Source organism: Aptenodytes patagonicus, chromosome 7, assembly GCF_965638725.1.
Source record: "Aptenodytes patagonicus chromosome 7, bAptPat1.pri.cur, whole genome shotgun sequence".
In the NCBI taxonomy this organism is placed as follows: domain Eukaryota; kingdom Metazoa; phylum Chordata; class Aves; order Sphenisciformes; family Spheniscidae; genus Aptenodytes; species Aptenodytes patagonicus.
In genome coordinates, this window is record NC_134955.1 from 28,292,622 (window position 1) to 28,320,414 (window position 27,793).

Below are 27,793 nucleotides of genomic sequence, written 5' to 3' on the forward strand. Positions count from 1 at the left end.
TTTGAGGGACTCTTATCTTTTTTTTAAAACAGACTTTCTGATCAAGCAAGCTATTTTATCTCTAGTTACTCGGCATGATGGGTGTAGAGGGTACTGTATGACAGGGAACTGTGTCAGACAGATTAAAAAAAAAAAAGCCGTAATATCTTAGTCTAAGGCCTTAGTGGGTGGGACAGAAAACAGTGACTACTGTATCTGGAAGTTTTCATGAAGAATTTGCATGAAGAATGCAGAACTTTGCACCCTTGGAGCAGTTAAGAAGCTGTTCAAGAGGTAGCTTTTTGCCGCTACCTTGCAGCATGGTGACCACTGTAATTTAACATCCAAATGCACTCTGACTATCTGGGCACAAGTTTTTTCCAGCAGCACAAAGTGTAATGTCAATGCAAAGAGCCTGGTGCATCCTCTGCTGTAATCATCCAGCTTTGTTTCGGTGACTGGTATAATAGTTTCATGTTCCTTCAAGCTGAAATGTGGGCTGAAGCTGGGCACTGCTATAAGGCAATATGTGTGACTGGCATCCTAATCATATTTCAGCCTTCAGTGGCTTCTCCTCACTATGAATGGCACAATGGGAAAGAGCCTTTCAGACTTGTGGTAGTCAGAATTTGTGTGTTAAATCTAGTGGTTGTCACTGGGCTTTGTAGTTTGTTGAAGAGGCATGTGAGAGATCTCCATGGTACTGGGGGCCTGGATCCAGAGGCATTAGGCTTGTATAGGATTTTATGCTCTCTTAGTAGGCGACTGTGGTAGGACTCTGTTTATCGTGACCTGTCAGTAAGTTTTTCCAGGCTAGAGGAGTTAGAATTGCTGCAGGCAACCCACAACTAACAGTGTTGGCAAGTCTTCAGCCTCCTCAGTCCTGTCCGTGCTATGAGCTTGCCCAAGCTGTGTCTCTTCTGTTTGCAGGAAAATATGGTACTTGTCCCCTGGGCTGTTGGGGACATGGTCAGTCTTTTCAGTCTCCTATAGGTGATTATCTGTTGGCAGTAACTTCCTTTCCCTCAGTTGCCCTGCTGCTGAGCCAAACCTCTCCTGTTCCTGTGTGTGCTGAGCCATCAGCTGCAGCACTGCTGTGTAGAGCTCAGAGTAGGCTTGCTGCCTGTCTCTGACAAGGGCAAGAAGCTTTCATGGAGGATTGGGAGAAGATGCAGCATATTTCACTTCTCAAATGATTCTAGATATTTATTTTTGCTTTTTGGTGTTTTCAGCCAGCTTTTCCTTGTACTAGGACTGCTGACCTGTAGAAACCTGTGTGAAAGCCTGCTGTTGACTCCAGCAGGCTTCTACCCCAACGCAAGCAAAAAACTAGTGTTTTGAGCTGTGGGATAGGAGCTGCTTCAGGAAGCCATTAGGGAGGAAATAAAGCCCACTGGATTGCTCTGTTTGTGCTTTCTGTTTTTGAAAAGCCTCCCCGTGTTCTTTCCTCACATGTCAGGTTGAGTCCTGAGGATCAGAAACTGAGACCATTGCTTTGGGCAGTGAGCTGGGAAAGCAAATGACATTCCAGTGATGCTGAACAGTTAAAATCTATTCTGTAACGTGTGCCCTTTGGGCTGACTGTCCCATTTGCTTGTGTTCTCTTGGATTTTTGTGGATAACACCTGGGATATGAAGTAATGTATATTAATAGTCCTGTTCTTCAGCTTGAGATCCAAAAATTTATTTGAAGAGGCACTACTGATACCAAAGAGCAGATTCTGTGCAGATAGTGTGAAAGTAGATAAAAGTTGCTCCATGACATACAAGATAATGAACTTCAAGAAGAATGCATGAAGTATGAATATCCACAGTGCAGGTCAGTTCCTAATGGCTGCCCTACTTCAACCTTGTTACCTATCTGTATCTCTGGGAAATAGGTCAGAAAGGCATATGAGTATCTTAGGAATGGAGTACCTACAAAGTGATTGCATCTGCCAAACTCTCCTTGAACCAGGAGATGCTACGAAGGGAATCTAAGTTACTGAATGGTCTCTCCAGTTCACAGAGCAAACGATGCTTCCTTTTTACATGCCATAAAAGACTGTGTGAAATGACTCTGTGTAAAAGCTGGTTTATAGTCCTGCCAGTTCATATGGTACTGAAGTCTGCCTTACAGTTGCAGTTGTTCTTTGTTTAGATTTTCCTGTGAGGAAGCAATTGAGTAAACCTAGCTCTGGTGACAAAAGGTACACAAAGAGCCTTGTCATCAAAGTGGAGGAACTGACCACAACGTGGAACAGAAGCAATGGGTGTGATGCTTTACCTTGTTCTTCACCTTTACCAGAAGAGATGTCCTAGCATTCAATCTTATCTTATTCAGCTCTCGCTCAAAAAGTTGGTTGTACTCCCTTCTACAGCCTTTTTGGGACTCGGAACTGTGCAGGGAACTGGATGAACTTCAGAAATGCCTTGATGATCATCTTCCAGGTTCTTGTCTGCATTATATATGAATATTTGGAAGAAAAGTATTCACATAATAAACAGTTTTAGTAAATCAGTTTTACCAAGTAAAAACAGAAACCTGTTTGATGCAACCAGAAATAAAGAAATGCAGTACTTTGAATTCATTGGCCATGTGATTGCCACACGCTTGGTCTGAATGCCAAAATACTTGCCAACTTTATCTCCCATTCCCCCTTCCTCAAAAGACACTAATGGAAAAGAACTATTGGTGAAGTGAAGCCAGAAGTTGCAGAACTGCAGCTGGCTTAAAAAACCACTGTGACTTTCAAATGGAAGGAAGGGTCAGAGAAGGCTGATTGGAGACACCTGACTACTGTGCAGTCTAGTGAAGCAAGAAACCACCAGAAGCTCAGTGTTAGAATGGAGCTAACTGGCTTGTGGCTCCTCTGAAAGTTGTTTGATTGCATTGATTGCAGTCTGCTTCCTTAAGACTTAATGCATTCAAGTAAACTTGATCTGTGCTCTGGAGGTTGCAAGGTGATTCAGTCACAGGAGAATATTCCACTGACATGGACTTACAGGAGTTTGCTTTTTTTTCCTTCCCCCTCCCCCCAACCACAGGAAACACCCCCCCCATCACCACCCCCTCTCTTCTTTGCTCAGGGTTGGATGAGGCTGGGGCATTTTGTTCTGTTTGGATCACTGCTGTTCATGTAAAGCTCTGAACAAAACAAAGGTCTTGACTCAAAGCCTGGTTGGAAGTGGGTGGACTGGCTCTGCCTGCTATTGTGATGAGTTACCTTTACTAAGTTATAGGCAACTGTGTTACAGGATGGACTATTGATCTTGTCTTGCCAGTCACTGAGTGCAGAAAAAAATGTGACCAGGTGAAATGTAGATTAAATCCTGGAAAAACTGTCTGCATTCAGTGCAGATTGAGACTGCTGAGGAGGGGTATAATGGTGTTGGCTGGAACTTTAAACACCTGTTTATCAATGATTTAGGAAGAAATAGCTTCCAGTTGTTTAGGGTCCCTTCTGATGAAAAGGGAAGTGCTGATTGCATGTGTTTGCTGGCAAGCTTGATGTTTATTTGCAGAGACTGATGCAGCAGGGTAGGAAGTACCCAGCATGGAAACAAGCAAGTGAAGAGGCTCAGGGGTGGGGCAGTAGAGATTACAGGTTCTCAACATCTGCATGGGTTAAAACCTTGCCCTGAGAGACAGGTAAGCCAGGGAGTGTGAGAACTGGGAAGTGGGCATGCTGACTGATGTGTGGAACAGGAGCTATGCTATTCACAGGGCTAAGAAAGTAGGCTAGTGTAGTGCTGTTCCTGGTAGCTTGGATGTGTGTCTCTGCTCCTATTTGTAGCTGCCTGCTAAATACATAGACAAAGCATACATTTCAAGATTATTCCAGCAACTGTCTTGAACATACCAAATGAATGTGGCCTGTTACCCTGTCAGAGTATGGTACCCCATGGTCCAGCACTGATTTCCTCCCTCCTTTAACTGTGGATATTTGAGATTATAATCAAATTTTTCATAGGAAGAACAACTGGGGAAAAACCAACACAGACCTTGATAGCCCAATACATTCCTTCATCAACATTGCCTCATATTGTTGTGTTAACCAGGATAGATCTGTGTTCCTGTCGTACTAAAGATCTCTTACGTCATATTGGAAAAGAAAGCAGAATTTTTCCTTTTCTTGGTGAAACAATTTCTGCCTGGTAAAGCTATGTCAGTCAGGAATCCTAACCCTTAGATCAGCAGCAATGTGTTGGTAGAAGCCTGTCCTGTAGCCTTGGCCTCTGAGAACCTGACAGGGAATAGCTAATAAATGTGGAAAGTACTTAATTCTAAATGAACGTTTTGAAAACTTGGGGTAACACAGAGGGATGTCCGTCTTCAGTATGTTAGCTTGGTCTGAATGTGGAGAAGACCAATATAAAGAAGCTGTAGGCTGAAATGAGAGAGTAATAAAGCAGCACGTAGACTCAGGAGGTCAGCCCTTTAAGTGGAAAAGGATCTTGTCTGTATTTTAGTACTTCGGTGTAATTGTGGAGAATTTTGCTGGTGGACAGCCACATGATCTCTAGAGAATCATTGTCTGGGAGACGGGCTTCTGTTAGAAGTCTGCACGTAGCTGAAGTGACCTTTGTGTGTAGTTACTGTTCTGCCTGATGTCTCTCTGACCTCTCCCTGGTTGGAGAGATCAGCTGAAATCTTGCTCGAAACTGCATTAGGCAGGCCTGGCAGGCTTCAGTCCTTAGGGAGCGGCTGGGAAACACTGGCTCTTAGTCCCTTTCCCAGTCAGGTGACTCTACCAAGGGTGTGACCACAGCAATAAGATAAATATCTCTAAGGGAAGTTTTGGAGGATCTTCATGTTACTTGGCATCCTCTCTAGCTGTAGAGAAGAACTGGCCTCTCTTCAGAAAGGTGAGCACACCTGTAAATATCAGTCCTCCTGTATAATGGCAGTGGAGAGCATGTTACAGGGCATCATTACAGTCATTTCAGAGCTATTGGATGTGTGCCTCCAGAGATGGTGAGGCTGGAAAGGACACCCTGTCCTATGCCCCATTTCATTCTCTCCATCAGGGACCTTCCTAGCACTGCTGTACCAGCAGCAATCCAGTTCATTACACTGCTGGAGTCATGTAGAACCTCCTGGCTCCAGCTCTCTAGTTCCATTCTGACAACAGGTTAACAGAAAAAAAATAAAGGGTTTTCACATCTGCTGTTCTGTAAGGGGAGGGGGGGGCTGTCATCCTTTTGTGTATTTGGATTGTTCAGATTGAAATGTTTATCTGCAACCTACACCAGAAGTGTCCTGGAGTGAAAACAATACCTTCACCACTGCCTGCTGTACAGGAAAAGTGACTCTTTAGGAATCAAACAAATTGGTCACAGAAATCTCACATTGCTGTCTTGTGATGTTAGTTGTTGTCTTGAGGTGGATCAGTTAGTAGCAGCGATTCCTGATTAAAACTCTTGCTTAGCTTGACTTTAGCACCTATATAGAAATTGGTTCATAATAAAAATGTGCTTACACCAAAGCCCCAGTTACTATTACTAGATAAATATTACTCAATTTGTTTCTACATGTGTCTGCATCCAGCACTTGCTGTTGCACTTGGGAAAGGGGAGAGGAGTTGGGCAGAAGGCATTGTCTGGCACAACATTACAAGCTCTGTTTCTGTGGATGAATTCCTGCAGGGCTGCATGCACCAGCCCTTTGAGCATTTGTAGAGTTCAGAGGCTTGTTCTTGGCAAACTTAGGAAAACAATTGCTCACAAGGAGTCTTGGGAGGCAGTCGAGCAATGCACAGAAGCGACGCCTTGGGCATTTGGAGGCTGGAAGTATTGGAGTGTGGTGTAGAGGGAAAAGGATCTTTGTGGTTTACCTGCCTTAGGGAAAGGTTTCTGAAGTGTAGAAGAGTGATTATTACTATTGGGTCTAGAAGCTTTATTTGTGGATCAGGACCCTGTTGTACTCATGTTGTGCAAACATGAAACAAAGACGTACCTTGTAGTGTGTTGCCAGATTCACACGTTTTGAAAGGGAAGGTTTTAGCCTGATGCCTTGGGCTGAGGGCAGGGATTTGCAGTTTGAGATGTGTGACTGACTGGAGCAGGGGTGAGATTAACAACATGGTTAAAGGTGGAAACAGCTCTGCCATGACAAGCCCTCTGGCATTTCCCCGAGTGGAGCTCAGTATCAGTGAGGCAGTCATGAGCCATTCTACCTTTCCGCAGCTGAAGACCAAGAGTCTTTTTTTGATAACTTAATAGGGAGTTGATACAGGTGAGGCCTAATGACTGTGTTGGTCATAAGCAAGAGCAGATATTTGGGGGAAGGAGGGGAGTACCTTTTTTTTAACACTACTAACAGAAAGGGTTGTAGCTGTGCAGCAATCTCATTTGCATGGTTCAGTTTGCCTACCTGACGTTGCTCATTGTAGTGGTGTCTGTGATGCCCTCATCCGTAATCTGCAGAGGTGTGAAGTGAATAGATGTAGTCACTCTCCCCCTCCTTCAGAGAGCTTATCTTGCAGGAGCTGCAGTGAGGTCTCAAGTAGCTCTTGAGGTACTTGGTAGCTGAAAGAGGAAGGTGGGAAGGTAGGGATAAACATTCCTTTCCTTGCAAATATGACTCACTAGATAGCCTCGTCTTAGCAGAGGTGGCAGTGGCATCAGTCTTGCATGTGGTGCTGACCCACATATAACTCCAGTTGACCCAATATAACTCCAGCTATATTGCTCATACTGTACAGGCTCTGCCAGCTCTCCTGAATCATGTGGTGGGTCTTGCTATATCAGGCTGTCCACAAGGTAGCCCTGTCATCTCTACTTTGCTGTAAAACAGCCTTGCCATGTATAACTCATTTGCTTTTCCTGGCAAACTCGGGTTTCCCCTGGTCTCAAGCTCTTGGTGGCTCACAACACATGCGGTGTTTTGGGAATAACTAGGCATGAGGGGGTGGAGTGGCAATCTGTTTGCCCTTCTAGGGCTCAGGGTGACAGCAGCAGCAGCTGTTCTTCAGCCCCTGTGTGCAGCACTAAGTACCTTTCCTATGCCTGCATGCAGATCCAATTTGATCTGCTGACTGACATGGGCTCATGGAGTATGTAAAGTCCAGAAAAAGCCTGGCAGAAAAGGGTGCTCCTTGTCCTTTGACCTTTTTGCTTCTACCAGGCTAGATTTTTTTTTCTGGACTTCTATAAAGTCTATACAACTGCTATAGAAATATGTACTTGACTGGCTGCTACTCAGGTCATGGAGATTAGCCTGCAGAAACATTATACTACTTTATTGTATTCTCCCACTTAGCTACTGTGCCGATGACTACAGTATATCCTTAAGCTGTGGGATACTTTGCCACATGATGTTGTGGATGCTGAAAACTCATGTGGGTTCAAAAACAGATTGGAGAAATTAATGGAAGAGAAATCCATTGAGTGTTACTAAATTCATAGGTGCCACATCCAGCTCAGGAAGTTCCTGTCAACAAACGATTAGAGGCTTGGAGAGCATGCAGGGAGGCATCGTGTACGCTTGCTCTGCCCTCAAAGTGAGGGAAGGTATCTGCTTTTGGCTGCTGTCTACAGAGACTGTGAGGCTACGAGAACCATTAGTCTGATCCAGCACAGCTACTATTCTGTTCCAGAGCCTGTTGATCTTAGTGATGTAAATCCAGTTATTTGGGTTAGTAACTCCTGAGAAAATAAGTGGGTATGGCTCAAATTCTAATGTGGAAACTGCAGAAAGAATGGATTCGGGGGTTTTTTGTTTTGTTTTTTGCTTGACCGTCCCTCAAACGAACAAGCACTCTGACACACAACAGCTTTCCACATTTACCCCCAAATTCTAGCACTGTGTAGTCAGCCTGAATTGGAAACCAGAGCTGGAAGGCATGTTTGTGATTCACTGCTTCCTGATAAAGTGGGGATGGGGGTGTGGGATGGAAAAAGTGATACAACAATTAGATATGCCACATAAAGGATCTATGTCTTCATCAGGAGAAAGAAAGGAAGGGTCCAGGGCAGATTTAAGTATACTTTTGCATAACTATTCATGAAGTATTTTTAATCTTGGCAATTTCAGGAATGTGTAGTCTGGTTTTACTGGGGACCACTGGAAAGTCTTAGAAGGTTTTATGGTGAGCTGTAACTTTTTAACCAATGACCTGGATCATGCAAAAGTGTCCCAACTCTTCCCCTGCTGCCTTCGTCACCAGAGGTCCCTAGTCTGTTTGCAATAACCCAGTCTGCTTTTCTTTCCTTCTTCCTCTTTTCCTACCTTCTTGCACTCCTTCTCCAAAACTGTCTTAATGTATGGCTAAAAATCCCACTTCCTCCCAGGTTTTGCAGTTTCTGCTCTCAGTTGTATTAACTCTCAGTTGCCCTAACCTTCCAGCCTCAGCCGAGTGGATATTCATGACTGTGCAGAAGGTTTTTTGCTTGTCTGTTCTTTAAATAAATAGACTTTTGACATTGAAGTAAATCTTCAGGGAAGTGAATGCGAGGTAAACAAAAATGCCTTTCTGCCCTTGCTTCCCTTAGCCTCTGCAGGCCTTTTATTTCCCTATCCTCTGTGGAAAGTTGATGACAGTTACCTATACCATAATGCAAAATAAAGTATTTCTGAGAATGTGATGGGGACAGCTTACAGAACTAAGGGTCAAAAAAGCTCTGCTGGTAGAGAGCCACATCCTACCAGGGCAGTGCTAGGTGCTCTACTACTAAAAGGAATCCAGGCCTCTAAACCAGAATATGCATTCTTGTAAGTTTTTTGGTTTTGTTTTTTAAATGTAGAGTTATCAAGTCCTTTGTCTTGTATATAAATCCTCTTCATCTTTAGTAAAAAGGGATTGGAGAAAGTGTATGTGTGTATCCTTCCTTTCTTCTCCCAAAGCCAGCTATGTATAAAAGTGCGGGCAGCAGTGCATGAAGGCAGTGGGGTTTGCTAAACCGGACACTGTACAATGAGGGGGGACCAGGCCCCACATACAGTGCCTGGGGAGCGTGCTTATTTTAGGCCTTTCTGGCCACGAGCTGCTCTCTTTGCTCAGCTGTTGTGATGCTACCTTTCCCGCACAGTGCTGTCATGTCACCCCGATGTTTCTATTTTAACTCTCTCTGGGGCTAGATCTTGTGACACAAGGATTTGGCATCTCTCCTACGTGCTGGAACGTGGCATCTCAGGAGGCACAGTGGCTGCAGCTGCTATATCGGAGGGTGCCCCTCCTAGTAGCTGGCAGAAGGGGGACACCCATAGGATTGCAATGCATCAGAACGGGCAGCATTCCTGCAAAGGAGCAGCAGTGTCTAACTGTGCCCATCTCTGTCTCCTCCAGTCTTTTTCACAGAGTTTGAAGAGCTCGGGACATACTTGCCAGCTGCCTGCTGCTCCCCCGCGACATCTCACTTTCAGCTTTCAGGTATGTAGTTACTGGGGACAAGAGTAGAGTTGCATGCCCTGGAGGCACATAAGATAGCTTTGCAGCCTGCTGACAAATGCTGGGGAGGGAGGACAGGGACAGCTGGTGGCATGGGTGGAGGTATTCTTCAGGTTTCAAGGTTCGTGCACCTGAGTGTCATGTCCCATTTAACAACTTGCTTCTGTGACTGGAATTCAGCACTTCCAGCCTTCTGGAAAAACCCAGAGGAACAGCATTAATGTACTCCTGACACTCTCCATGGGACGAGACTGGGCAAACAGGGCCAAACTGTTTCCAGAAGAAATGTAGGAAATTCCTGCAGTCTGTGTTGGGGTGCTTCATGGCGTGGCTCATGCTGCTGAGAAGGATTTGCAGGAGGTGGGAGATGTGGTCTCTTGACCTGATCTTCTTCATCTCTGCTGTGTACTCTGAGCTGGCAGAATGAGCAGATACCTCTCTGGGGTGTGAGGGAAGCTTTTTATAACTAGGAATGTGCAAGAGGAGAAGTGGCAGCAAAGGACATCTATGCTGCATTAACCCAGACTTGCCTAGAATGGAGTGGGTTTGTGTGTGAGTCACTGGGCTTGGGCCTTTTTCTGTTACTCCCTCTCTCATTCCTGCACAAGAGCAACCCTGAACCTCTCCCCAGGGAATTCATTGTGTCACACCATGTCAGGAACAAACTGGCAGCGCAGACAAGCACAGGGAATAGGCAAAAGTTCTGAGACAACAGAGGATGAGAGGCACCTTTTACCTTCTAGCCTAGATTTTGAGCCTAATGCAGTGGGAGTTGAGTGTAATGAACACACCAGCTCTACAGGGATGTTTCTAGAGAAGCAGTGCTGCTGGGTTACCGGTATGTGTGCCGCAGTGCCATTTGGCTGGGTATGCCCCAGTGTGTTTCTGTAGTTCTGCTCAAGCCCAGCTCAGCTGGTGGGCAGCTTATAGGGTTCCTCCCCATTCAAGTCATGCCTGCCTGCTGACTGCTCAGCCTTGTTTTCTCCAGTCAGTTGTTGTAATCCCATAATCCTGAGTCATACTGGGAAGCTGGAGTCATCTCCATTGACAGAAGACTTATTTAAAGTCTGTCAAGGCAGATTTCAAATAGCTTTAGCTACCTCTTGAGGGCCTTGGTTAAGAAAGGAATCTCTGCAGAGATGTCTGGTGCTGCTGAAGGGTGTTGGATTCACTAGCATCTCCAGTATCTGTACAGCTGAGGTTTAGCAAGATTGTCTTCTACAACATCCTTTCCAAATGTGCTACAGGCCTGCCAAGGAGGCCTTCTGTCAGCAGGAGGGAGGTTCAGTCCTGGGCATCTCTGCTGGATCTAGCCATCTGCTGCTGGAGGTGCAGTGATGCCAGTACTTGCCTGCAGGGCAGTAAGTTGGGCTCCTCCAGCTCCAAGAGTCACGGAGGACTGTGCTGTCTGCAAAGGCTCAGCCAGTGCTATGTTAGAAATCACTTTTCTCTCTTCTCAGCTTAACTGAAATCTGCAAAAATTTTCTGCTGCAAGAAAACGGGGGTGATGTCATCAGAAGATGATGCTGGCGGGGAGGCTCCTGGAGGCAGTTTCTGGGAGGTAAGGAAGGATAATTGGAGTGTGAGAGAGGTAGGAATGTCTTCTTACCTCCTATCTGTGGAATTAGGGGGTTGAGTTTCAGGTTCCTGGATGACATGTTGTTCTTGGGGACTGGAAGGGAGGAACTGTGGGGAGGTTCAGTAATGCACTCTGTATTACTGCAGGGAGGAGGTGACCCTTACCTCCACAGATGCTGTGGAACGAGAGTTCCTTGTTCAGCTGACACTGATCTGAGCTGTGAGAGAGGCAAACAAAGCATCTCAGCTTCTTCCCTCCACTGTTGTGCCTGCCTGAGAGAGTGCCAGTAGAGGGTCTGAGCCCAGCTGCTGGCTTCAGAAGGGCCTGTGCTCCCTCCTCATGCAATGATTGACCTGCTGCTGTCTGTTTTGAAGGAACATGAAAGTACAGTATAAATGATGATGATGTGTGAAATTTCAGGCTGGAAACTACAGGCGGACAGTGAAGCGTGTGGATGATGGGTACCGGCTCTGCAATGACTTAATCTCCTGCTTCCAGGAGCGAGCCAAGATAGAGAAGAACTATGCCCAGCAGCTAACAGAGTGGTCCCGTAAGTGGAGGACCAATGTGGAGAAAGGTAAAGTTGGCAGGTTGGACTGGGAACAGGATGCAATCATTGCGCTCTCTTCCTTGAGTGCTATCTCTTACTGAGGTGACGCTGTCTCCTTGGGGGACAGGCTTCCCTTATCCAGGAAGGGGGTGACTTTTTTGGGTGTCTTTGTGTGTGTGTGTGGTTTTGTAGCCAGTCCTCTGATTCACTTGGAGAGGTGTTCTCTGCATTGTCAGGTGTTTGGTTACAAAAAAAAAAATCTATTTGTTTAGATTGGCAAGTCCTTGGGCAGTCCAAGTCTTAAATCAAGCTGCAGATCTCCCCTTTTAAGGATGGATTGGCTGCCTCTCCTCCTTCCCCTCTAGTCAGGGAATAACTACTAATGCTGTGATTGAGTGGCAGTGGGCTCAAACTGACAGCATCTCACAAAGTAATGGGAAACAGTGGGACAGATGCCCCAAAGGACCTACTGGTCTGTGAAGCAGCAGCTTAGCCTCAGTCATGAACTAGTGTTGCTATCTGTCCTGAAGCTCAGGCCAGATCTGTGAAGAGAATTTTCTACAGAAACTTTCTCCTAGCAGGCACTGTCTGGGACAGCTAAGGCTGCCCAAAAGAAATGCCTGTCTCGGCCAGCTGTAACAGCCAGTGTACATGCTGCCTGTTGGGACTGTGTGGAGACCAGTCAATGCTGACTTGTGTGATGGGGGAGAGTTAAGGAAATTACTCCATACTGATAGATGTGTGTAGGAGGAAAAGAATCTGCGTTCCCTTCTGCGGACAGGAGGTGTAAGAGCTCCTCTGGTGCTTGTTCCTGCAGGTCCACAGTATGGTACTCTGGAGAAGGCCTGGCATGCCTTCTTGACAGCTGCAGACAAACTGAGTGAAATTCACTTAGCTGTCCGGAACCACCTGGCTGGGGAAGACTCAGATAAGATCAAAGCCTGGCAGAAGGAGGCCTACCACAAGCAGATGATTGGAGGCTTCAAGGAGACAAAGGAGGCAGAGGATGGGTTCCGCAAGGCCCAGAAACCCTGGGTGAAGAAGATGAAAGACGTGAGCAAAGTGTAAATGGGGAAGGAGGGATAAGGGAAGTTGAGCTGGCTGCCTGACTGTGAGAGCCACTGGGCAAACAAACTGGATTTAGCCAGAGTAGTAGAGAATGCCAGAGAGGGAGGGTTGTGTTGATGGTCTCTTGTTCTTGGTGGTTTTGTAGCTTCCTTCCCATGTGGGAAGACTTTGGTAACAGGCTCTGTATTCCTGCACAGCAGGTAAGCACTGAAAAAGGGATCATTTGGAGGTGGTACTTCCCTTTTGGAGCATGTTTACTAAATGCCAAATTGGCATTCCTATTAGGTTGTCCTGAAACCATTGCTGCTGACTGTAACAAATGTTAACATGCCCTCTCTGAGTAATAGAGGATCAATGTGGTCAGGATTATGGCTTTCTCTGCATCTTTCTCCTATAGGTGGAGACTTCTAAGAAAAACTATCATGCAGCCCGGAAGGAGGAGAAAACAGCCCATACAAGGGAGAACCATGCCAAGGCAGACTCATCTGTCTCACAGGAACAGTTGCGCAAGTTGCAGGAGCGTGTAGAGAAGTGTACTCAGGAGGCTGAGAAGGTGAGTATGTGTTTTATGGATGTGGGTCACAAGGATACTCCTCTCGAGGAAAAAGCACTGGTTGTAATGTCACTCGGTGAAATGGCTCCTGCTGAAGCCTGTAAGGAGGTGTGAGATCCCATTTTCTGAGGTTTTAGCAAGTTATTGAGACTTCAGTAACTAAGACTAAGGTCTCTCTATCTTTGGTGTTGAGTAAGACCTAATTTATAAGTAAATTTAAAAAAGTAGGAGATTTGGTGTGGGGGTAGGAGCTGCAGAGCTGAAGACTTGGCTACCAAAAGTGGCTGGTTTGCCTGCCCACGAGAGTGGAAGTGCGGAAGGTCCTCTATGGAAGAGGGTGGCAAGGAAGAACAAGGAACTTGCAAGAACATTAGGAGAGCAATGGACTGGGATACCAGCTGTGGGATTTCTTCTTTCTGTGGTGTATTTGTTCAGCAGTGCAGGGGGGGAAAAAAACTTGTCAGTCCCAGGCCAGAGCAGGGAGAGTGTCACTGGTTTGACATGAAGGCCACACATCTCACCATTACTGTCCTCCTGGGTTGATACAGTGCAAGGATCAATATGAGAAGATGCTGGAAGAGCTGAACCGCTACAATCCCCGCTACATGGAGGACATGGAGCAAGTGTTTGAGGGCTGTCAGGAAGCAGAGCGCAAGCGATTGTGCTTCTTTAAGGAAATGTTCCTGAATCTGCACCAGCATCTCAACCTCTCCACCAGTGAAAGGTACCAGCCCTGACACAGGAGGGAAGTCTGCCAGCCTGGGGTGCCCTGGGCTCTGGTGAGGGGTGCCAATTCTGGTGTCTGAAAGGGAGCTGCCTGCTTGCATCAGGCAGGTCTTGCTCCTTCCCCTTCCAAGTGTGTCTGAGAACTGGCATTTGGTCCCTTTAGGCTGACCAGTGCTAGTGTCTCTTATCTTGGACAGTGCCAGGCTCCCTAGAGAGGATTCTTTCTGCCTCTGAACCCTTCCTCTTCCGCTACTGTCTAGTACTGTCCTGTGGGTGTGTTTCTATTCCTCCATGTTGCTATATACAATCCCAGACTGAGGAATGTGGCTCTGTTGCCTTCTAGTATCTATAGCTATTACACCCATTCTGCCCTGAGTAAAGAGACTTTTGTGAGATAATGATAACTGTAAGCCCACAAGTTGCCCTTAAGTGTAGGGGTTACATGGGGGAAATAGGTGCAGCCAAAAATCTTCTGTGCTCCTATACTTTAAGGTGGAGGCAACAAATTTGAGCCACCTGTCTGTGTGCAAGAATGTGCAAGGTTCTTTCAATGCTCATTTGATGAGCTGTGCTGAGAGCTGGCAGATGTTAGCTGCTGCCACACCAAACAAGCCTGTCCCATTTGGCAGGCTGACTCTTCTGTAAGGGTGGCTCTTTTCCTAGGGCTGAGCAGGTGCTGCTCTAGCATCCTTAATCCTGTGGGACTTTGGATGCTATGTAATTGTTCATGAGGTTACGCTCTTCCTTTCTACTTGGCTTTTGGGAAACAGCTGAGGGACTTGGTTACTGATGGTTCTGTCTGTTCCTGGTCACAGCTTTCATGCATTGTATCGAGATCTCTACCAAGTCGTCATGGCTGCGGACAACCAGGAGGACCTGAAGTGGTGGCGCAACACTCATGGACCAGGCATGGCGATGAATTGGCCTCATTTTGAGGTGCTGTAGCATTCTAGAGTGTATTATTACTATTTCCAAACATTTATCTGCTTTACTGAAATTGGTGGATTGCTAGTCTTGTGTTGGAAAGACCATGTCTTTGCTCGGCAGGCCCAGGATGTTAGGCTCTTCTAAAATTTTTGTTGTGTTGCAAGCTCTTTGGTGCCCAAAGGGACACATGCAACCCTGCCAAACTGCAAATGCTCCAGCCATCCAGCTGCAAGGTCAAAGAACAAGAGCTGGTGCTCAGTGCCTTGGGACAAGTTCCTGTTATAATTTTCTCACAGCCCCTCTTGTTACACCTTGGGAATTCATCAGGAGTGAGCCTGCTATGCCAGCAAGGCCATTTGGCTGACCAGTCCAGCCACAATTGAAGTATGACCTGGTGTTCTGTCCTTCTGTATTGGTCAGAAAAGATGCACAGAGCTTTTGTATCTGGGTGGCTTGATGGTGTTACTGCTTTTCCCTGAACAGGAATGGTCCCTCGAAACACAGCGGCCGATCACCAAGAAGGAGAAGAGTGGCAAGGTGGCTGATGATGTCACGCTGACCAGCATTTTGCCTACACGGGATGGTGTTGTCTCACAGACCCCTCTGCAGACAAGGCGAAGGTAAGGGCTGAAGTCTGGGATGCATCAGGTTAGGAAAAGTACAGTCCTGCCTAGGGTCATGAATGAGTTGGATTGATAGGAGTGATCTCTTCCTTAACTTCCTGTCTCTTGCCCATGGCCTTGCCTGTGCCACCCTGGAAAACACAGGGTAGAAAAGGGGGTTTATGGTAGCTGCACTTTTTTTTTTGTCTAGTATGTACTGCCTCACAAGGTGCCTTCCTTGTAAAGATCCTTCTGGTGATGAGATCTGTCCGAGTCAGACTAATGCTGTGTGAGATTTTTGGCATGCATTTCCCCAATCCTTTTTCCTCCCAGACAGGGTGAGGAGAGTTGGGAACTGGCAGCTTTGCCAGTTAGCTGTACTGTTTCCTAAATGCAGGCATCAGATTTTTTTTTCACCCCCTGGCATGGTGCTGAGTACTACCTGACAAGTGTGGGTATAGCTGCTTCCCTTACCAGGAAGCAAGCTGGAGAACAGGGAGAGGCTGGAGAGACTCATGTCCTACAGTTCTAGTAGCCATCCTGCTTTAAAAGGTGAACTGTGGCCTAAGTGAAGTGGGCAGAAAAGAATGGGGATATAGAGATGTCTCAAGGCCACTACTGTATTTCAGTCTGTTGGATTCAGGGGCCCTATTTGCCAATCTACAGGTTTTCCTATCAAGAGGAGCAGAACAGCCTCTTCTATGACAGCCTGAGGGCACCTGCCCATGTGAAGTTAGTATGGAACGTAGCCTCTTCAGGGGTTTTTGGGTTCCAGGTGCCTGTCCTCTGCTGCTCTTCCCCTCTGCTCTTGTTCCTGACTTGGAAAATGTCATTCCAGACATTTTTCTTTGGGATGGGAGACATGGCTTTTCCTGTCTGTCTTATTCTTGGCTGGAATAACTCTGAACACAGCTGGGCTCTCCAGTTAAGACCGGCCTTCCTTGTCTGAGAGGGTCTGCTAGAGTAGGATGAGGTCATGAAGAGTGTGCCTGTGTGAAAATACTTTGAGAATGAGTTACCCTCCTGGCCCTCAGGGCTGTAATGCTTGAATGCTTTCAACCAAATCTAGTATCTGCTGATCTCTCCCCCCTGTTCACCCTCACTTGGCTGTTGGGCCTCTTGCACCTTGTTCTATAGCATAGCAGTCTCAGGGGGGAGTCAGGGTGGTGCATGATTCAGGAGCAGGTGGGTGAGAGATGAGTCTACTAACAACCATCTTGTCCCCTCTCTCCTTCCACATACAAAGCGGAGGGAAGGAAGACATTTCAGAGTGGTCAGATGAGGACACTCCCAAGAAGTGCCTGGATGCCAATGGGCATGAGGAGGACATAAAGGTACCAGGTGTACGGGTACGAGCGCTGTATGATTACACAGGACAGGAGGCTGATGAGCTGAGCTTTAAAGCAGGTACAGAAGCACTAATCTCTTACTAACCTCTTGCTGTCCTCACTCGGGCTGAGTGATTGAAACACTCTTTAAGAACTGGATGTCCCTTGAAAACTGATACTTACTCTTCTTCCCTGGCCTGACCCATTGCCAGCTCCTCTGAGGTGGATGATACCCTGGGCAGTCCAACCTGTTCTAGACTAAGAGACAGGCCACATAAAAAGAGATTGCCTTGGCCTTGGTCACAGTGTAAGGAGAGCAGACCCCAAGTGGTAAAACGGATCCTTCCTGCCTCCTCCTAAGGCACTTACTCTGTCTTGTATCTTGAGACTTTATTAAATGTTTCTCCCTTGTGCCATCGATACAAAAATTACATAGGTGGTCTGGATTGTCCTTTGAAGTAACCAGAAAATAGATGTTTTGGGAGAAAGCTCAGCTGACTGACATGCACTACTGAAGGCAGAGTTCAACTGGCAAAAAAACAGCTATGCAAACTGTTGCTCAAAATGGGTATCTTGAGAGTGGAGATCCTGGCTCACAGCAGAGGATTGAGTGAGAGAGAATGCTGTTGCAAACAGACCCTTCCACTTTTCTTCCTTCAGTTAAATTTAGTTTGCATATGCCATCTTCTCCAATTCCAAGAGGACATCTGAATCTTGAGAGTGTCTCTAATTGTGCTTGTTTTGAGTCTTACATGGTGTCTCTGTGCTATGCCTCTCCAAAATACACCTGTTTTGAAAAGGTACTGAAGTCCTTCAGTACCTTGTGCCTGAGGCCACTATCTATGCTGCAGTGTTACTATACTAGTAAACTTCCTAACGCTAACTTGTTGCTTTAAAATATCTTACAATATGGGTGCTCTAGAACTTGACTCTTTGCTCTCTCTTTCCACCCAGCAGATGTAATGAGGCATGACTGGTTAGCTTCAGCCATCCCCTTCTTGAATCTGCTCTGAGCAGCATGCACCAAGTAGAGCTTAAGCTTAACAGCAGATGACTCTGAGCCTCTGCCAGTGTGGGATGTGTCTATTGATGCAGTGAGACCTCCCTCTCTGGCCGAAGTATGACCTTCTACTGGTGGAGAAGGGGACCTTTCTGCCCTTTCCCAAAGTAGATGTGGGAAGATTAAAAGCCTTTCCTGCTCATAGTCTGAGAAATGAATTGATTCCATGCCTTGCTGGCCAAACCAGACGCTCCATCATGGAATAGTCATTTTGGGTCCTAACAGCCAGAGAGCTTAGCAGCATCTTACATTCCCTTCCCACCTGCTACGGAGGAGCCACTAAGAGAGAAATCTCTGAGATCCTTCTGATCTCTCTGGCTTGTAAGCACGTTCCTCTGGGGAGAGGAAAGCAGGCAGAAATATAGGGCACAAAAATATTTCTGATGTTGAACAGCAGAAGTGAAGGTCTGGCCCTAAGTTCCTTGGCCTAGGGGATGGTACTGAGCATAGATACTGAAGAGGTCAGTAACTCTGGCTTTGGTTAAACTGTGCAGTATGATACAGAGTGCGATAAGGGGAGAAAAGTGTGGTGATTCAGACCAATAGGTCTTGCTTTTTAATCAACTCTTTTGAGGTGGGGGAAAAATGCCATGCTACCTTTCCCAAGACTGCTTCCTAATGACTGTTTTTGCTTTTAGGTGAAGAACTAATGAAGATTAGTGAGGAAGATGAGCAGGGCTGGTGCAAGGGCCGACTTCTCACTGGCCAAGTTGGACTCTATCCTGCTAACTATGTTGAGAAGGTTGGATCATGATTGCTACTGCCCTGCTAGTGTCTCACAGCCATACCAGCATCTCCTGCAGAGGTCACTGCTGGCCCCAATCCACCTTTGCAGTATATCCAGCAGCTTCTGGACTTTGAGGGCATGTATTCCATGTAACTAATGCTTCATTTTAAATGCCTAGACCTGTAGGGATTTTCTAATAAATAAACAAGGATGAGTAAAGACTTCTCTGATTGTGAACACTATAGGAGTGCAGAAGGGAACAGATCCTCTTGACTTGCACTCAGTGAAGGGAGGTAAGTGACACATGCAACTCTTCAAAACAGAGAAAGGAGACTTCCTTGGCTTCGATGCACATGCATCCATAGGGTGGTGGGGTCTGCCCTGCCCCCAAGTTTCCTGTTCAAGGAACTTTGGATGTACAGGGCAATAGGGAACTTCTAGTATTGCTTCCCCTTTTTGGCTCAATCAAGCTGACTGGCAGAAATCTTACTCTCCTACATCTTTTGGAAGTTTTCAGCATCCTTAACCTGCAGGCTTGTTGGCTCCCCTGGTAAGGCAGTTGGTATAAGTGATACAGCTTCAACAACCTGGATGTCCCCTCCCACTGCTCTCAGATTTATTGGGATAACACCAGGAATTAATGGTAGTATAGCTGGGACAGGAGAAAGAGGCTTCTGTCTTGCATGATGTGGCTGTTCAGGCTAACAAGTTATGGACAGAACTGTCTAGCAGCAGGTCAGAGTTGACTCAATGTTTCCTGAGCTAGAATGGGCCTTGACACATGCTGAAGGCTGGTATTAACAAAGAGGCAGCCACATTCCAGTGCTGTTCTGCTTAGGACCCCTAAATGCACTAGTATGTGTTGGGGTTTCTAATGCTTCTAGATCATTTTGGCTATACCTCTCTTCATGAACACTCAGTACACAGTAGAGACATTCTTTTTCCTTCTCCTACATATTCTTGACTTATGCATGCTAGAAGCACGCTCCCTGCTTTGCCAAAGACCTACACTGTGATGAAGGGTAGCAGAGTGTGGAAGCTACCTGCTGGCTGGCACAACATTAGCTATAGAGGGATAACTCTTCTTTTGGTCCTGAATTGCTGGAGGTGTACTTATGCCCAGTTGTTAAGTGCCATTCAGCAGGGAGGCCCTATCAAACCTCTTTATCTGGCCTGCCTTTCTGCCCTTGTAAGCCTCTGAGGCTGCTGAAACAAAGTGGAACCTGATCCTAGTGCTCTGTGTATTCAAACATGAGGACTGATGGATATGTTCTGTATAGGATAAGCCCAGGAGCTTGAGGGAACAAAAAAAGGAAAAGCTACCATTTTTGGAAAAATAAAAAAACCCTAAACAATAGTTTAAAGGCTGTTTACTTCCTCATCTGCTTGAAATTGTTGTTGAGATGCATTGTGAGTTTGTAGTAGCCTTCTGTAGTGAAATTCTTATTCTGGGTTAGCACGTGAGGAACTTGGTTAAGTCAGAAAAGGGGTGATACAGATAAGGAAGTCTGAAGTCATAGGTGAGCATGTTAACAGCAGCTAGTGAACCAAAATGGATGTTTAACAAATGTAGACTGAAAAGGAGGTGGGGATGGACAGATTCAAACACTGTTAACTCACGAGAGATTAAAGTATCACAAATATCTTATTGCCTGCCTGCTAGACAGAGTAGAAATTAACCTTTTACAGCACACTGAATGCCTTGAAATGTAGTCTGCCATGGACAAAGAGATCTGAGACTAATGCTATTTAGTACTTTTTGTGATACCACAAAAATGCATCAGCTGTTGAAAGGTCTTGCTCAAAGTATCCCTAGCACTGTACTTCATGAATGGGGGAGGGGGTGCAAATCAAAAGAACAAGGCTAAACCATTTTGTTCTGAATCAGTAATGTCATTTCTCAAGAAAAGATAAAGTATTCCCAAAAGACAATTAAAGATCTAAGGAACAGACATTAAAAACACTTGGATTTAGCTATGAATTTACCTATTATTCTAGGTTCAAGATTTGAAGAAACCTCTAAGCTTATGCCATGCAATTAGAGGTGTCGGTGTTGGATTTATTTAAAGATCTAGTCTTCTCTTTCAGTACTATATCCCAGGTGAAGTATCATCAGTGTTGTACAGTAACTGCAAGTGTTCTACTTGCTGACCCACAACTGAATGATTTGTTGCTGCTTTGTCCTAACACACATGAATGGGAAGAGAGCATGCCTGCCAGGCTTGTGAGATAACAGAGACAAAAACAGTCAGGGATAAAATGACCTGAGATGTGCTTTAATGAATACTGAAATTTACCTTGTTAGCCTGGATATTTTCAAACACTAATGCTAGCCTTTCATGTAAGGTCAAAAAATTCTAGAAAGGAGTTATGTAGGATAACATGGAGGCTTGACTTCAATTCCCCTTCTGAGTTCTAGTCAGGCTATAATTTAGGGATGGAGTTAGGTGTGGCCAGAACCTGCTATGAGGACAGAAATGTCCAGTGGCCGAGACCTCTGATTACAGTACAAACAACCTGAAATTCCACATGACAAAGTCTGAATGGACTTATTTGTCCTAGGAAAACAGGACCACCTGATCATAGTAGGCTGCTTGAAGGTTGAAATAGTGACATACTGCAGCTTATGTGAACAAGTCCCCTAAAGGAATGTTTGCATATCAGAAATTCCTGCCAAGAGCTGAAGTAATGGACAGGAGACAACACATTGAGAATGAAGAATTGCTTGGCTGGACTGTACCTCATAAATTTTGGCATGGCACATACTACTGGCTACCCAAAACCAAATGGATTAGTAAAAGAGAGCCTTTGTAGTAAAGAACGAGCTGGAGGGGAAAAAAAAAAAACAAACAACCAAACACATCTAATGATCTTATATTAAACTAATAGCTCTGCCTGGAGATTTAGATTTCCGTAGAAGCAAATGAGGTTTTGTTAACCACAAAGGCTCTAGTTGAAACTTGTCATCCATGCCATGCCAAAAGTCTTGTGTGTGAACAGAGAGATGCACCCATGAACTAATTCCAGAAGGCCAACAAAGCCTGTTTTTCCCCCATGGTTTCTGTAAAAATGTACAGATGCATCTCTGTGCCTGATGGGCAACAGTGAAAACATTATCTAGTCATACTTTATGTTTTTAATAAAGCCATTCCTTGTGGAATGCTTGTACATCTGTGGTTGGCAGATAATTAATTTGGTTCTGACATCTTCCTGGAAAAGAATTTCTAAAGTATCATGCAAAGCTTGGATTTCCTGTTGAGCATGAATTTTCTAGGAAGAGGAAGTTAAAGATTCTCTATGATGGATCACACCCATTTCCCCAAAGCAGCAGCTGAGCTTGCTCAACCCATTAATGATGTTTCTGCCCTGTAGGCAAAATGTGGGTTGCAGAGCCCACAGGACAGCTGTGCTCTCTGATGGCAGCTGAGAGTTGCGGTTAGTGTATAACTCTTGGTGGCACTCCCACAGGCCTGCGTGGAGCTTGGGACCGTTGGTGCTTCAGTTTACTGTCCGTTCCACTTCCCCATCCCCTGTGTCCTTGTGGCTGGTTTGCTTGGCACGAAGCACTGAGGCAGGTGCAAGTATGTGGCAATCCTGCACAGAGACCCCTCAGAGCTGTTACAAACTGTCCTGCACTCGCTTCGCTCCTGCCCTGTTTGCAGGGCAGCCCAAGGCCGCAGCCACATGGAGCTCAGCTCTGCTATTTCAGGCAGGTTCTCCCTGACTGAAGTGCAGGTTGTGCATAAACTGGGGCTGCATTTCTAGAGCTGCTAGTGCTATGCTTATGGGCAGCAGGCTGCAAAATTCCCCTCTGTGAAGAAAGCTGGTGCCAGAGTTAAAATGGGCTTGAACGCTCTACTCAGACTGCCTGCAGACTCAGGTGATCACTTCCAGGGTAACTGCACAGAGACTGGCTGCAGACTGGTCATGGGGCTGAATCCGAGACAAAGCCAGTGCCACAAACTCCATCTTGACCCATGGAAATGTGGTTGGAAAATATCCACTACAGGCTGGCAGGAAAGGTTGTGCAAAACAAGCAAGAATAGTAAGGCTGCATGATAGGCAAAGTGTCTTCAGAGGGACCTTGCACAAAAGAAAAAAAAAAAAAAGGAGAAACAGAAAAAGGCTTGCAACCAAGTGTTCCACCACTGCCCAGGTCCAGGCTTCAAGGAGCTGGAAAACTCAGGGGCTGCAAGGGAGTGAGACTGTTTACCAAGCTACTTAGGTTCTTAGAAGATCAAAGAGGATGAATATGAGAAGATCTTTCTGGAGAAGATGAACAAATCCTTGCTGAAAGGGGAGGGCAGGGGGGGAGAGGGCAATGGGGTAGGCTCTGTAACTGGAAGAAATTGGCTGGTTTTCTTTGGAACACCTTGACTAAGCAGCACAGCTCCAGTGAACTTTTCCAAACCAAATTTCAGGCCAAATCACCTCAGCTGCTTTCAGCACATCCATTTTACTGTCCATTTTTGTCGTCCAGTAACCCTGCTTGCAGAGGTTCCTAGTTTGTCAGTCTCAGCTTAAGGCAATTACAGCTGCAGCTTGAGTGATCTTTTCTCCACAAGCAATGTAGTGGTGGTCAGCACCTCTTCCCCCTTAGTGTGGGGGCCCATAATCTCTCCTCTTCAGTCCCAGTGCTTTCACTAGGTCCAGCTATTTACAGATCCTGTGGTCCCTTCCTCCCTGAGTTTCCTTTCTATTCTACCAGCTGGAAGTCTTCTTCTAGGTCCTGCACTCTCCCCCTTTGACTTCACTACCTCTTTCCTTCCTGAGTCTATTGTTCCTGCTCTCAGCAGGAGGTTGACACCAAAACAGTCACTGCCCCCAGCTGTGACCACACTAGCCCTTTCTCTCAAATTCTTCTCAGGGCTTCCCCACAGGTGCCACACAGTTCCTAAGGAATGCTGCATCTACAATCCTATGGATGTTTGTCTCACCTGTGGCCCTGCATCCCCTCTACACACCGTGGCCACCTGCGGAGATGAAGCACTGCTACCTACTCCCTCTCCACCCAAATCCCTCATAATAACCTGTTTAGCAGCAGTGCTTGCACTCTGTGATAATTGTATGTTTTCAAAAGAGCTTCATAGTAAACCAACAGTTTTCTCATCTTGCCTTGTTTACCTTGTCTTCCTTAGCTCAGCCTGCCCTGCTTTCAAGGGTCACTCATCTGCTTTAGGCATGCTCCCTATGCTTGTTGTAGGGGCTGCAGGCAACTAGTCCCTGTACTAGAGGGGTTCAGTTTAGAAAACTCTGGAGAGTGGGGTGATCTGCAGGGAAGAGGGATTACATGTCCGCTGGAAAAGTTGGAAGGGTCACGTCTGATAAGAGGACAGCCCTGCCAGCTCTGACCTCAAGCAAGTTAGTGCCTGTGCTGTGGACTGTCCTTGAAGGAGGGTGAGGTAGCTCAGGGCCTGCTCACTGGCCAGTCTCTCCACTGTGCTTCCATATGGTGTGATAAGCATGACTTGAAACTATACATCACTTGAGTGATTGTCGCCTGCCAAACAGCCTGCTCCCGGCAGGGACACCTGTAACATCTCCAAACTGACCATTACAGCAGGTCTAAAACTTGTCCTCAGATGCAGGAAACCCCAGGGCACATCTGCCAGCTCACCCCTGCTTTGGGGTATCCCCAAAGCCTCCCAAGTCCCAAGTACCTGCCAGGCCAGTCAGAGGTGATGTTACCAGACATTTGAAAATAAATATTTGGTTATAATATTGGAAACAGAGTTACAAAAGAAAAGCCTGAAGACATACATATATACACACACACACACACACACACACTCTCTCACTTAACAACTACTCAGGAGCAATCGGGAGCAGCATGCTCCTTCCCTGGCCCCACGCTCCAGTCACCCTTTCCATCAAACCCCAGCAATTTTGCCTGACAGCCCAGCAACATTGGTTAGCACAGCTGAAAGGGACAGTCCTCTTTTCTCCCTTTCAAATCTTCCTAGCCCTTCCTTTACTTGCTTCAGGAATCGCACAAGCAGGAGATCAGCTCAGTAATGCAATGACAATCGGCATTTGAGCGGGGCTAGGGACACAACTCAGCCCACGGCCGCCACTTGCCAGAGTGGGTGCAAGGGACAGCATGTGCAGCAGGACCGGCCTTTCAGCTGCAACACAACCCCAAATTGGATCAAGCCAGCCATGACTGTGCTCATCAGTATCTCTGGAGTTACCCATCTGTTGTGTTCCTTAATTTGTGGGTTCCTTCTACCTTTGCTGGCTTTTCTCCAGACCACAACATTTGTAAGACTGCAGTAAAATTGTATAAGTTGTAAACCTGAACAAAATACTCACTCTGCACATAGTGTATTAGCTCCTTATCTTAGATCTTGCTGGAAGCATTTCATGGAGTCAGTGTGTGACGTGGCTGCCTGCCTCGGTGCTATACTTTCTTCCTAGGGAGGCAGCTACTAATTACACTCAATCCGGCACACTGGCAGGCTGGTCACCCACAACCCTCAGCCAGCTGCTTCCCTTGCATCAATCCTAGCAAATATATGGCCTTATGGGAATACAGGGCAGCTTGCTGACCTGACAGAAACCTAACACAACCCAAGGAAAAGTTTTCTATATGATCCCTGAAACCATAGGAAATTGGGAGCATCTTCTTACTCTGGGAAGGGACATACCTGCTGAGAACCCATCCCTTGCTCTAGTGAGAGGCAGAATGCTTTCTATCTGATTCTCCTTTCCTCGTCTCCTCCATCTATGGCTATGCTTGCTCTTTCCACTACTGGCAACAGCCAGGCTGCCCTAAAATACTGCGCAGAGCTCTCTCCCAGGGTTACTGACTATCCCCAGGGGAAATCATGCAGATTAGTTAGTGTCTGTAAACTGCTTGATAAGAAAGAAAGAAAGAAAAAAGAAAAAAAAAAGTAGTAGACTTGTGTTAAGAATTGCTCCTCTTCCCAAGACATCATTGTAGATTCCTGGTATCCCACCATTCACACTGTGATCCATGGGAAACTATATCTCCCAGTTATTTTTCAGGTAGTTGACTGAATTTGCCAGCCCCCTTCCCTAATCTTCTCATCCAGCAAAAGCATGAGAGGCCAACAGGCCTGAGTAGGAGATCAGGACTCAGCCACCTCCCTCCCTCTCCAGCACAGTCCTTTCACCCATGTTCTTTGCTGGCTAGGGAGAAGAGAGCAAGGTCCCTCTTTCCCTCTGCCACTCTGCTTCTGGACAGACTCATAGAGAAGCACTTTCTCTTCTCTTTGTCTCTGACCTGCAAATGCAGGCCAGGTTTTATCTCCATCCCAGCCCTTCACTCCCAAGCCTCTCCAGCTCTCTTTCACAGTAACCTCATGCCCTCAGACAACAAGACTTCTGTACTGAAAATGGTTCCCCAGTGGTATGGCAGACTCCAGGAACAGGCCTGGTCACCTTCCTTTGCTTTCCTTTGCTCTCTTGGATGATGCTGGGGACTATCTTTTACTGACAGAGGTGGGTCACAGCAAGGTGATCTCCAATTAGGAGGCTACATCGGGGGTCACAGCAGTCAGGAGGAAAGAGGCAGATGTCAGATGTGATGTAGATGGACAGGGAAGCTGAGGGCCAAAGAGCAGGCTGCCAGCTTGGAGCTCAGAAATTCAGCACCAAAGCACATGAGGTGCAAAAGAAACAGATGCAGGAAATAGCAAGAACTCTGCAGTGACAGCACGTGCTCACAGGGAACAGTCAGCAGCAGGAGGTCTTTCCTGTACTGACAAAGGCAACAAAAAGAAGCTGACTATTTCTCAGACCAGCAGCATGCTCTTCCTGCTGCTTTTATGTAAAACTGATGGACAGGATCAGCAGCCTTGCCAGGACTTGGAGCAACTAGCATGGGCTGGAAGGCCTGCAAGGGACCCAGCTGAGGTAGAGAAGCTTGAGTAACCCTGCTGTAGCAAGCCTTCCTAAGACAGCGCAGTGAACAAAAACTGTGCACCCTCCACGGTGGAGAGGAGCCTGCACAGTATCTCCCCATGTCTCCTAGCACAGACAGGCAGAGACAAAGCGTGACACTGACCTATTGGCCTCTGAGGCTGCCTTGACTCCTCCTGGGCACATGCCATTTCTCTCTCACAAGCCCCAGCTGGGGTAACACCAGCACGAACAGACTCTGTCCCTCCCAACCCCTGCACGACATCTCCATCACGCAGCCAAACACAGACCTAGTGAGAACAAAGCCAGCAGAGGAGGGAAGCAGCACCGCACAACAGATGGTGACAAGGTAGGAGCAAGCAACTCCAGTTGAGACTGCTCAAGCCAACATGACCACTGCCACTCCCAATGCACACTCATTGCCTGAACTTGCTCCTCTACACAACAAGATGCAGCTTACACAGCCTCCACCCTGCCACCGTACACTCCCTCTCCTGTCCTTCTGTCTAGCTTCAGCTGTCAGGGCCCTGAGTGCATTAACAGGCCTTAATTGCCCTGAGCAGCCTCACCTGGGGCCTCTACCCACACCCCTGCCCATGGGTGTGGGGGTGGGTGTGTTTTCATTTAAGTTCAGCCCAGAGCTACCAGTCCCTGTCTGAACTAAGCTGGAAGAGTAGCGGTCTCTGGCTGTGTGTTGTTGATCCTGACCTGTGGGCTGGCTTACCAGCCTGACTGCAGACTACCTCATCACCATGAGCTTGCCTGGCCATCTCAATTCTTGGTCAAACCTGGGCCTGCCCAGCTGTCCTTGCTCAGGGCACAGGCCTGCTGGCCTTGGGAACCACACCCCTCACAGCTCTCCTTCTCCCAGGGTGCAGCCAGCCCTTGCTGCACTCTGACATTGGCTCTTCTGGTTTGACAGCCAGGACAGCTGCACCATGAATGGGATCAGGGAACTCAACTGGTTTAAAAATAGCTGTGAGGAAAAAGCTATCAGTTATTTTTACCTGAATTGATTCCCCAATACTGCTTGTGTAATCCCAGAAATGGGCATATAGGCACAAATAAGGTAGCTGCATAAGAGCGACAGATGCCAGGGGCTACTTAAGACAAGACTGCTGCCAAGAATGAGCCCTGGCAGGCTGGATCAGGCTTCATTACCCACTTCAGAAACTCATCTCGGAGTAGCTCAAATCAGATGTGTCAGCCAGAAGCCTCTCATCTTACTGTAGGGCAACATGGCTCCCATATCAGGTCTTGCTCTGATCGTGTAGTTAGAGCTTTGCTGATTCCCAGAATGCAAGACTTCATACCCCTGCTAAACCTGTGGGGGGGGGTTCTGCAGAGTGTTTTTGCCCAACAACTCAGTAGTTCCTGACTGCATCTGTATGTCCCAAGACTTTATGGACCTTGCTAAGATCCTAGGTTCCCGTTGCAAT

At 46.7% G+C, this 27,793-nt stretch overlaps 1 protein-coding gene across 5 annotated transcripts in view; it reads left to right on the forward strand.

The window, feature by feature from the left end:
• PACSIN3 (protein kinase C and casein kinase substrate in neurons 3) overlaps positions 1–19,827 on the forward strand; it is a 22,733-nt gene extending 2,906 nt beyond the window's left edge. For 2 of the 5 annotated variants that reach the window (XM_076344517.1, XM_076344519.1), the window contains exons 2-12: positions 9,249–9,332; positions 10,811–10,911; positions 11,350–11,506; positions 12,297–12,532; positions 12,945–13,100; positions 13,649–13,824; positions 14,642–14,762; positions 15,237–15,373; positions 16,022–16,087; positions 16,602–16,762; positions 18,382–19,827. In XM_076344517.1, the coding sequence (XP_076200632.1) occupies positions 10,858–10,911; positions 11,350–11,506; positions 12,297–12,532; positions 12,945–13,100; positions 13,649–13,824; positions 14,642–14,762; positions 15,237–15,373; positions 16,022–16,087; positions 16,602–16,762; positions 18,382–18,497 (1,380 nt within the window). In that variant the 5' untranslated portion in view covers positions 9,249–9,332; positions 10,811–10,857 and the 3' untranslated portion in view covers positions 18,498–19,827. Of the gene's footprint in view, positions 1–9,131; positions 9,333–10,810; positions 10,912–11,349; positions 11,507–12,296; positions 12,533–12,944; positions 13,101–13,648; positions 13,825–14,641; positions 14,763–15,236; positions 15,374–16,021; positions 16,088–16,601; positions 16,763–18,381 lie in introns of those variants that run through there. The other 3 variants (XM_076344522.1, XM_076344518.1, XM_076344520.1) reach the window with 3 other exon arrangements.
• The last annotated feature ends 7,966 nt before the right edge of the window (positions 19,828–27,793 follow it).